At 52.0% G+C, this 11,532-nt stretch overlaps 1 protein-coding gene across 1 annotated transcript in view; it reads right to left on the bottom strand.

Annotated features, from left to right (window-relative positions):
* Positions 1-11,532, bottom strand: part of CSMD2 (CUB and Sushi multiple domains 2) — a 621,436-nt gene that overhangs the window by 329,379 nt on the left and 280,525 nt on the right. Inside the window, exons 7-9 of the mRNA XM_007453867.1 lie at positions 9,123-9,200; positions 3,856-3,943; positions 3,032-3,156 (exon numbers count right to left, since the gene is read on the bottom strand). Coding sequence (XP_007453929.1) covers positions 3,032-3,156; positions 3,856-3,943; positions 9,123-9,200 — 291 coding nt within the window. The remainder of the gene's footprint in view (positions 1-3,031; positions 3,157-3,855; positions 3,944-9,122; positions 9,201-11,532) is intronic.

Here is an 11,532-nt window from a genome sequence, read left to right as displayed (position 1 = left end):
CCCCCCCGCCGCCCCGCCGCTTGAATTTAATATCTAACTCAGCCCCTGGCCTTCAGGGAAGTGCAGGACAGATCATCCAAGTCCAAACCCAGCAACCTTTGCTTTTCTCTTCCTCCCTCACAATGACCTTGGGAGAGGGAAAAAGAGGGAGAGAGTGGCAGGAAGGTGAACCTGCCCTAGAGCCCCCTCTCAACCACAGCTAGTGCTGGTCACTTTCTATAAAATGGCTTGTTTCAATTCGGCAATCCCTAGGCACTGGAGGTTTTGTTTTCCCAGTTCACAAATGAGGGCCCTGTGGCTGAAAAAGAGGAAGAAGCCGCCCAGGGCCAGCAAGCCAGCAGGAGGTAGAGTTGGTCTCTAGATCAAAGTCTGTGGGCCTCCCAAGGTGTGTGATTGCAACAGGATTGGACAGGACAGTGAGGAAACAGGCTTCTAAGAGATCTGGGGCCACTAGAGGCTGAGGGTGCGCTCTGAGGCGCGGGGAAGCTATATTCCGACAGGCCTTAGTTGTTTAGTTTAACCTAAACACGCTGCACATGAGCCTCACAGATACGCTGGGGTCACTTCTAAATGAGGCCTTTCATGTCCACTGTCTCCTCTAGTTCTCGCAGTAATGTCATAAAGCAGTGCTCTATAATCACTGCCTTTCATCAGAAGAAAAGAGATTCACAGAGGTGAAAAGACACCCGGCTAAAAAGTGGTAACGGTTGGATTTGTACTCAATTCTGTCTGGCTCTGTTTTCCGTGATTTCCCCTCCACTTCCCAGGGGCAGAGGATGGGATGAAAATGGATGTGAAAAAGCTTGGCCCGATGCTTAGTCAATAGTGTGGCAGAGAATGAAGAGTCCAGTGGGTCAAAATCATTGGAGGGACTTGGCTGGGGCACACAACATGTCTGGAGAAAAAGACGAGCACATCACTTGACTGTGAACTTTCTTCTGAAACACCAGCCCTTCCCCACCCTGGGCTTATTCATGTAAACAACCACCATTACTAAGAGAACAACCTGCCTCCAATGAAAAGGTCTTGCGGAGAGATCAGATCCCACCACCTCCTGAAGGCATCCTTGTTCTGGCTCCTCAAAGGAATTTTGAAATGACAGACAGGCAAAGGGAGCCTTGCTCCTCAGACTTGATAATTCTGTGCCTGTCTACTCAGCTGGTGTCTTGGTTCCCCAGAAATGGAGTGTTGCGCTATTCAATTATTCACTTATTAAATCATCCATTCAACACGTGCTATTGAGCACCTATTATGTGCCTGGCCCTATTCAAGGCAGTGAACAAAACAGACGTCCTTGCCCTATAGAGCTTATATTCTAGCACAAGGATGTTTGCTTTCTTGTCCAGCACTTTCCATATCGACAACTCCGTTTGACCCTCACATTAACACAAGATGGGTAGGGTAGGAGCCATGATCTACATTTACCAGTAAGAAAATAAGCCCAGGGAAGATAGGGGCTTTGCCAAATTACCCATGGCCAGCTGGTGGCAAAGCTGAGAGTAATACCCAAGATTCTTCTTTCGTTTGATTTTTTATTTATTTATTTTTTTGCGGTACGCGGGCCTCTCACTGTTGTGGCCTCTCCCGTTGCGGAGCACAGGCTCCGGATGCGCAGGCTCAGTGGCCATGGCTCACGGGCCCAGCCACTCCGCAGCATGTGGGATCTTCCCGGACCGGGGCACAAACCCGTGTCCCCTGCATCGGCAGGCGGACTCTCAACCACTGCGCCACCAGGGAAGCCCTTTTGTTTGATTTTTTAGAAAAATATTAGTTAAGTGGAATCTCTGAAATAATATAACTAAAATCAGTGGGGATGCAAAGCACATTATTAATTGTGGATCATGGCCACCTCAAAGTTGAGTGAGAATGAATTAATCTAAGGCTTATTTGAGAGAGATTTTCATGACCCTCTTCCAGAGCGCTTATCAACACAGTAAAAAAAGGGAGTGGGTCTCAGCTCCAACTTGCCCCTTCCTCAGTGCAGCAGTGATCTAAGTTATTTACCCTGGACGCATCTTACTCTGCATGAATTTTATCTTGATGCATGTGCCTGGAGAGAGACAAAGAATCTCCTTCTTAAACTGGAAGGATCTAGAATGTAACTTTAGTGGGCAGCACACTTTCTCTTCCAAAGGGTCACTCAAAAGGGCAACTGCTGTCTTTGTTTACAAACTCTAGAGTGATTCCTTACTTCTGTACCAAGAACTCTTGAGTCCCGGTCATGTGTGCAAACACTGGAAAAAGAGAGATGAATGCAGTGTAGGACATGAAAAGCTGTCTAGTGGTGCCCTGCGAGATGAGGCCAGGGGCTTCTCTACCATAGAAGCAGCTGCTGTCCTGTCCCAAAGAAAAAATACACTCAGGTCTCATATTTTAAGATTATTTGGGGGATGGGGACTTGGCCAGCCCAGCCTTGGTTCTTGTGAAACCTGGGATGGCAGGGCCCCCGAGAATAAGATGTCCAGGTGTGAGGTTAGAGGAATCCCACAGAGAGGCCTTTTGAGGTCATGGTCCCTGTTACTCCTGCATAGCTCAGAGCATTCTTTCAGAAGTGACAGGTCTGTTTATTGCTGAGTATGTGGAAAGACACAAGGGCATTGAGATGGAGGGTTTGGGCTGTCTGTGTGCTATAATGGAAGGATTCAAGGTGACATGATACAAAGTGACTTCCCTTCCCATCTAGGTGCAGCTGTAATATCTTGGTGCAGTGGGCCAGAAACCTGCTCATGTGTGACTCCCTGACTAGACTGTCAGGTGCAGGCAGGGCAGGGACCGTGCCTCTCTTCCCCATCTCTGTTATCTGTTATCTCTGCTATCTCCTGCTCCTCCATAGGCCTGGATACAGAGGAGGTGCTAAATAAACGTGTTGGGTTCATTAGTAAATGGGTGCAGAATCTGAGGTGTGGGGAGCAGCGAGAATGAGGTGAGCCAGTCTGGATGAGAGCCTGGACTCAGGCATCAGGAGCTGGGCTCCGTCCTCCATGCCCAGCCCAGCTTGCTGGCCAGCCTCCCTTTCCAGGGGCACCCTCACCTCGGCAGACCGGCCTGTGGTCACTCCAGGCTGCAAACATGTCGCTGACTTTCATACAGGTGATCCGCTTGGACCCTTGCAGGTCATAGCCCTCGTTGCAGGTGAACTGGACGCTGGATCCTAACCTGGGAGACAAGGTGTATCTGTGAGTTCCACCCCTGGGCCTGCCAGGTCCCCCCTGAGTCCTTCCTAGGTCCACAAAGAAGCACCATGCCGAACTTTATTTCTCCTCTGGCCCTTAATCTCCGCTCCACCGTTTATCACTTAAAACCTCCATTGGAAGGAACACCTGCTCTTCATCTTCTTTTTTGGACCGTTTAATGGTTTTAGGATTGAGTTAAAAGGTGACTTTGTGTGTGAAACAGCAATCCTCTGAGATAAGTATTAGGACAATTGGGACAGCTAAGAGTGGGTGGATGATACCCGTAAACTTTCATGAAAGTGGAGGATTATGAGAAGATGCCTTGATAGTTAGAAACTTTACAAAATGCACTGTCTCGGGGACCTCGGGTGTCCTAGACTATCGGAGGTGTGAGCTGCCTGCTGGCACGTCATTCCTGATGATGGCAGCCCTTTGTACCCTGGGTATAGGTCTGCTGGGTGACACTGGCAGTCTACAGCCCTCCCTTCCCCCTTAAGGTGTGGGTACTAGTCCCAGGACTGGACCAAGAGAGAATGTTAAAGGCCAAAGCTCTTCTCCAGGAAGTGATTCTGTACCCACACGGTCCTCTCCACTCTACCTCCAGGAAGGCCAGTCCCTGTCTTCCCCCCAACCAGGCCACCGCACCCTTCTTGTAATAAGAACATTCCCAAACAGATCTTACCTGAAATCTGAGCCTAGTCTTTTGCCCCTTTCAGGTATGCCAGGGTCTGGACACATATTATGCCCTTGGGACACACCAACCTGAGTTACTACAAGGCAAAAAAACAGCACATACAGAGATGGATAATCACAGGAAGAAACCAGTCGGGGCAGTGTCGCAGGGTGGGAGGTGGACGCAGAGACAGAAAGAGGCCCTGCTCTGCTGGGGTCTGTGGGGTTGCTGGGGTCTACTGGGCTCGGGTTTCCCGAGTGTGCAGATGGGGAGCTGCTTTTGACAAATTCCTTTGGGAGCAAAGTCCAAGTGAAATTCATCAAGAGCGTGTGGGCTCAGAGGCACCCCAAACCAACAACCATCCCGTTCGTTCCCTTATCCCGCACCAGCGGCCAGAGGTGGGCAGTCCATAGCCCCCGGTGACCTCCCCACCCTTCCAATCTGCTGATGGTGGCTCTAGATGAGATGAGCCCCCCAACCTCAGCCCCCAATGGAGAAATGACTCAAAGAAAGTTAAATAAAAGGTGGATGTGTGGTCAGAAACGGTAAAGAATGTAAGAGAAAGCTGCAGTCTGAAGTTCAAAGCAGGGACTTGAGCTCAAACACGGATATTTCTGCTGAGAAACCTCTTCCCACCGGACAGTTCTCAATGCAGAGTAAGTGGTAACCAGAGCATCCCCCGCCCATGCCGCTGGCCGAGGGCACCGAGGTAGCACCTGCGGTAGTTCTGGCAGGTGCTGTGATGCCCTCACATTCGCCAACACCAGAGTCCTGTTTTTAAAAGCCACGTGCACGGTCCTCTAGGTTAAAGGAGAAGCTTGGTCAAAGGGCGGCGGATACACACAAAGTCAGTTTTCTCCCGTCTCCAGTGGAGAAGGTGGAAACCCTCCCGCCCCTGCAGTTCATTGTTCTTGAGATGCTGTGAGGCTAGAACTCCCTCGCACCTCTGGAGTCTTGGCCTTGGCAATGACCAGGAGCCAGAGTTCCACTCAAGCCCTCACCAACCCCACAATCCCGACAACCACCTCTAGACCAGGGATGACGGGGAGTCCGGAGCAACGTTCCCTGAGTTGGTCCATTTCCCTCTCACTCAGTCAATGTCCCACAATATGAGCAACGTGCTCCATCACTCAATCACTCACCCACTCACCCACTCATTCCTGCACATGGTACACAACAGGCATTAATTGAACACCTACTGTATACAAGACCCTTTCGGATACAGTGGGAAATGCCAATGTCAGGTATAAGATATGACCACTCCACTGTCCTCAAGGAGTTACATGAACTATGGAAAGAAACTACAGAACCCAACGGGGAGGTGATGAAAGATACAGCTACAGGGAGGTTCAGAGAGAGGACCCATCTCATATTGCTGAGAGAAGCATGAAAGGCTGCCTGGAGGAGGCAGCATTTGACATGGATCTACTGAGATAGTGGGATTTAGATACATGATAACAGAGAAATGGCATTTCAGGCAGACAGATGGGCCCGGGGAGCAAGGTGGAGACACGGAAACCGAACTGTAAGTTGTTCGGTGCGCCAGAACAGGAGGGAGGGTATGAGTGCCACGGAGGAGTGAAGGTGAAGTTTCAGAGGTCAGACTTTGAAGGGGCTCGAGTCTGATCCTAAAGACGATGGGAAGAGTCCTGAGTGGGGAAGGGCACTGTAAGATCTGGATTGCTCAGAGGGAGGCCAGTTACTGTGAAATGAGTTAGAAAGTTTTGTGTTCATTCAGGTAAAGGACAACAAGAGCCTGGTAGTGGGGACAGACGTGAAGTGACGGGAATGGACGTGGCAAAGAAAGAGTCATCAGGGCTTGTGGAAGAGCAGGGCATGGGGAGAGGAGGCAGGGCACTTCTTGGCCCAGGGACCTGTGAGGATGCAGTGAGTTGATGGAAGTGCAGCAGTGGGGAATCCCATTTCGGACTCATTTAGTCTCATTTCAGACCTGAGTTTGAAGCTCATTTCTACTGTTAGAAACCTGCCCAAATCTCCAGGGAGCCCCGGGTGTGGCTGGCCAAGGGAACCTGGGCATTTGGACAGACTGAGTGCTCAAGCCAGAGACCGGTTACCCTCTTGGTTGTGTGGTGACGAGTACAAGGCCTCTTGGGCAGCCTCCTTTTCTCCAACATTCCACAGTGCCAGGCTCAAGCCAGTCGCTCCCACTGGACGCTCGTCCCCTACTCCCATCCCCTTCCTTGCCAAACCTCTATTTCTGAAACTTTCACATCCTCAACTAAGCTACGTCAACATTCCCCGAGTCCAGGACCCTTCAGGCTCGGCTAATAAGACAGAAGCGCCATCTCCAAAAGCAGAGCAAGCCCCTGCCTCCTGGGGCCTCGGTGTTTTGCGAGCAGCGGGGAGGAAAGAGAAAACTGGGGCTTCCAGGATCCCCATGGGCAGGAGGGAGAGAGGACCCCTGAGCTGTACCTGCGGGTCCATCTGTTGGCAAGCCAGCCTCACAGTGATCCATCCCTACTGAGGGTTTCTGAGCTAAGCGCCCACCTTCTTTAGGCCCTGCCTACTCAACCCTGTGCACCGACCACCCCCATCCAAAGGCCCTGCTGACCACCACATGGGAACCACACACCACCTTGCAGCGTGTTAAGAATGCACAGCAGATTCTTGCCTCCTTCTCTCCCCTTCTCGTTCAGAGCTGACACTGCTCAGCGTAGCATAGAGGAAGGCAGACCGATGAGGATGTGGCTGGACGGGAGCGCCGAGGCCGTGGCGAAGCCCATCCACCAAACCGCAGCCCCTGACATGTATGGCAAACCTTGCTGCGTCCCCTTTAATCAGCCAGCCCGAAATGAGGCTCAGGCGCCATCCAGGAAGTTGCAAGCCCAGCGGTGAGTAGCTCATACCCCCCGCAGTGCCCTCTCTTCCTGGGAGGACCGAACAGGTGAAGGCATCCCCATATGAGCCTTCAAGGCTCCCCGGAAACAAGCAAACTCAAATCCCAGTGAACAGTTTACTGTCAGAGTTACAGAGGCAAAAGGCTTTTCCCCTTTCTTTCCTGAGTTCCAGCCTCCCCTGCCTATTCAAGACCAGCCGCTTGTGCTGGTAGTATGAATCTGCTCTTGGCTGCAGAGGGAAGAGACCGGAAGGTGATCCTTGCCCCAGTCCCTACGGTTAGGAAGAAGCCGCAACACACTCAGAAAGACAATGCCTCCTACCCAAAGTGAAGGGAGCCACAGACACATGGGTGGTCAGAACCAATGGCCGGGGGCCCATGGTGCCCACAGACTGGTAAAGGCAGCAAGTAGGATCCAGGAGACGTAAGTGTGGCCCACTCCTCCCCTCAAGTTCAGGACATCTGTCCACAGGGAATCTGGGCAGAACACAATGGGCCAGACCCCTGCAGACATTTGGTGACCTGCCTCCGAGGCAGCTTGAGTCACACACCCCTTCCTCCCTGAAGGAATCTCAGAAAGGAGACCAGTACCTTGTTGTAGAGAAATGTATATTTTTTCAAAGAGGTTTTGAATTTTTTTTATTAAAATAGGGTTTCTTCATCTTCCTGAGGGAGTTTTTGGTACCTCTGAGAACTAATGAAAACCATAGACCCTTCCCTTCCACCCCAAAATGCACCCACAACATCACATGTGATTTTCTAGAGAGTTCATGGACCTCCTGCAGTCCTAGGTCACGAAGGCCCATCTCAGATCCAAAGGAGAAAGGGAGGATAAGGTTTTGCATCCCCATTCTACAGATGGGGAAACCGAGGTGTTAGGGCCTGGGGTAACACAGTTACCTAAGGACACAACTGGGATAAAAATGTGCTCTCCCAAGTCAGAGCAGTTTCCTTAAAGTTTGCCTGTGGCCCCAGGGCAGACTCTGAAGTTGAATCGTGCCTGCCTCGGCTCCTCTAGTTTCCTGTGGCTGCAGAAAGAAAGAGCCTGGGGGTGCCCGGGCCATGTCTTGAGCCTTCCCTGCAGACTCTTGACCTAACCCTCTGCTCCTTCCTTTGGCTCCCTAGTCAAGCACAGAAGCAGGGCCTCCTGGCTGCCCTCTGCCATCCAGGCCGCTTATGGCAGGGTGACCAGACAATGGTCCCCAGAGATAGGAGTGGTACCTGTCTCCAATTGGAGGACTTGAAAGACCAGAGAAAACCCACAGCCGGGCTCAGTTTCGTCAGGGCCTTCGGACCAAACTGCCTCTCCCCCCGCTGCTCCCTGCCACCCAAGCACGGAGCTGGGGACCCACTCATGGCCTCTCTCCAGCAATTACTTCCAGCACCTCAGCAGAAGGGAGCACGTGGAGGTGAAAGAGGAAAGGAGAGGTTCAGCAGGGAGCAGAGACAGAGAGAAAAAGAGGGGGAAGCAGATAGGGTGAGGGAGGAGGAAGGAGAGGAAAGTGGAAAGAGGGAGGACGAGTGGAAGGAGACAGAGAAGGGCGTGAGAAGCAGAGGGCAAAGGGAGGCAGAAGGTAGACCAGAAGGCCAGGTGTTTGGGGGACCAAGGGAGGCTCCCTGCCGCCACCTCCAGAATGAAAACAGAGCGTTTCTTGGAAAAATCTGCTCTGCTTTCAAGTCCAGCCTCCTGGAGTGGCCCAGAACCTTTGGGAAATCCTTCCTATGCTCTAGCTCAAAAGCCCCTTAGCACAGGCTCTGATCAGGTGCTTCTGGAGTGACATTCCAGACAATTGCCCAGCATTGGACATTCTCCTTTCGATCTTTCAAACATCAATGGCAGGAACACGTTTCCACGGACAGAATCTGCCCCATGTCCAAGCAGGGAGCCCCCGGCACTCCCCCATCAGCTCAAGAAGCAGGACCCCCCCGCCCCCTTCTAGTCCACGTTTTACCCAGCCGGGTCGATGGACCCTGGTGGAAGGTTCTAGGCATTCCCCTCTCTCCCCTTCCCCCAATCTTGCCTTGGGAGCTGGAATCAGGGACTTGAAGCCTCCAAAATCCCAGCTGGAGTTTACTGACTCCTAGACGAGCCAGAAAAAGGATTGTCTTAGCAGGTGGAAGTGATTCAAAAGGAAAAAGAAAGAAAGAAATGTAGCGGTAATGACTCCCTGGACTGCAGTTAGAATGGGAAGTGAGGGAGAAAGAAGAGGCAGGAGGGGAATGGGAGGAGGAACACGAGAAGACAAAGGGCAGGCCCCGGGGCTGCTCACTGGGCACCAGGTTAGTGTGTGCGCGCGCAGACCCGGGCGGAGGGAAGCCGGGCTGAAGGGACATCAGCGCAGCATCATCTGGCTTCCCCGCGGTCACAGCGCCAGCGGTTCTGGCCTCGAGCGAGAGGCCTGGCCCGGCGGACACTTACACACAGACGTCTTCTGGCTGTTATCTTTGCTGGGCATCAGCTTCACGCCTCGAGACTTCAACTCAATTTGCTTCTTGACTAGAGAAGAGGTGAAAGGAAAATCAGGCTTAGTTGTCATGTGGGACTGGGGATGGGTCCCTCTAGAATGATCCCTCTCTTAGCTTGGGACATTCCATGGTGAGTCAAAGCCAGAAGTCCCTCTGGGCAGAGATATACTAAGGGTAGCGCTCAAGCGCAACAGGGTCTCAAACACGGAGAAAGAGCTGCTATCAAGGCTGGCTCTCTGGGGTGATCTCCCTGCAAACTGGTAGTGAGTGTCCACATGCGAGGCCCCGCAGCCCGCCCTCTGCAGCTCTGCTCCCCTCCCGATCCAGTCCTGGCCAATTTCTGGACCAGCCCTGGCCAGGTGTGTTACATTGCATTAGGGCCCCAAGCTGTCACCCTCGCTGTTACCACAGCTGTTGCAATGAAATGTGACTGTAGTCCTTCCTGTTAAAGAGGTGGAGTATATTTCCTCACCCCTTGACTTTGGGTTTGGTCATTGTGGAGGCCTTGACATGTCCAAAGACTTGAAAAGTGCCTGCCAGATTAGGCTTGCCCACTTGAATCTCTGCCATCATTGGGAGAAGACATGGCTGGTCCTGGGAGGATGAGAACACGAGGAGCAGAGCCCACCATCCTAGCCGAGCCCAACCTACACCGGCTGACCTACTGTGAGCAGTCTGGGAGGTCACTGGGGGATGGTCTGATGGATTGAACTGGGTTTTGATCCCAACACTAAGTCCAGTCCATAGCTCATCAGGACTTGGCCAAATAGCATACAAAGGGCCCCAGAGCCAGAACTCCACAATTCCAAAGGCTATTCCTCTGAATCCATCAACCTCCTTTGGGTCTGAGTACCCCTATGCTCCACAGCATTCTGCTGATTGCCAAGGGCTTCATCCTGTCTCTGGTTACATGGCTTGGTTTATCTGTCCAACCCCAGAACCCCCTGCCGGGTGGCTCAGCCCCACTCTTACTGGAACCAGCAGCGGTAACAACTGTGACCAGCACTTCCTACGTGCCAAGCCCTGGGCTGAGGGCCTTACAAGTTCTTTACTTAAATCAGCATCATTGACCCCTTTCTTTCTCTCACACCCACACACGATCTATCAGTAAACCCTTCCAAATTTATCCCCGATGCAGTTTCTACATCTGCATCTCTGGTCCAAATCGCCAACACTTCTCCCCTTGTTGCCATGGCCTTCCATCTTCCACACTTGCCCCCATCTAATCTGTCCTCAACAAGAGATCCAGAAGGATCTTGTTAAAACACAAGTTAGACCAAATTACATCTCTCCTCAAAACTCTTCAGGGGCAACCCAACTCTCCTATAGTAAAAGCCAAAGTCTTTAAAAGGGCCTGCCCAGACCAACTGGCCCTCTCTCTGTGATCTCTCTGACCCCATCTTCGGCCTCAGTCACTCTTCTCTAGCCAAATGGGCCCCCCTCATATTCCAACAATACACGAGGCATGCCCGCTTCAGCCTGCCAGTTCCCTAGAAGGCTCTTTCCCAGATATCTTCATGACTTTGCTCCCTTTTCTCCTTGAAGCCTTTGTGAGAACACCACTTCCTACGGCAGGCCTTCTCTGACCACTCCACTTAAAACTATACCTCCAACCCCAGCTCTCCCTAACCCCAGCTCTCCCTAACCCCTACCCACTTTATCCTTAACTTTCTAGTGTACATATAATTTTCTTAGTGATTTTTGTCATCCTACGTTGCAACGTAAGCTCCACGAAGACAGAAATTTTTGTGTGTTTTGTTCATTGCTGTGTCCTCAATGCCTAGAATAGTGCCTGGTTCATAGCGGGTCTTGAATAATCATTTCATTTGGTCCTTATGTATGTTCAACAACCTTGACCGGTAGTTATTATACCTACTTGATCGATAATAAAATTGGGGTTCACGATGGTTTAAGTGATTTATTGTAGGTCACACAGCCAGGAGGCAGCTGTGCTCTTGGTGGGACCTCAGCACCTTCTCTTGTGACCTGTCCCCAAAGTTATCCCAAGGGCATGGTCAACATTCTTCAGCATCTGCCCCCTCCCCAGCTCAGCCCCTGGAGATTCAGATATTCACTCTGCACTTGAGATAACATGTCAACCCCAGAACTAAAGCCTACAGCGATCAGGTGTGCAAAGGGGACCAACTCTGAGTAGTCCCCCACCCCCTGTCCATCCCTTCTCTGCCTATATCAAAAAGCTCCCCAGGGCTTCCCTGGTGGCGCAGTGGTTGAGAGTCTGCCTGCCGATGCAGGGGACACGGGTTCGTGCCCCGGTCTGGGAAGATCCCACATGCCACGGAGCGGCTGGGCCCGTGAGCCATGGCCGCTGAGCCTGCGCGTCCGGAGCCTGTGCTCCACAACGG

This window comes from Lipotes vexillifer, unplaced genomic scaffold, assembly GCF_000442215.2.
Source record: "Lipotes vexillifer unplaced genomic scaffold, Lipotes_vexillifer_v1.1 scaffold213, whole genome shotgun sequence".
Classification (NCBI taxonomy): domain Eukaryota; kingdom Metazoa; phylum Chordata; class Mammalia; order Artiodactyla; family Lipotidae; genus Lipotes; species Lipotes vexillifer.
This window is presented reverse-complemented; position numbering and strand designations above follow the sequence as displayed.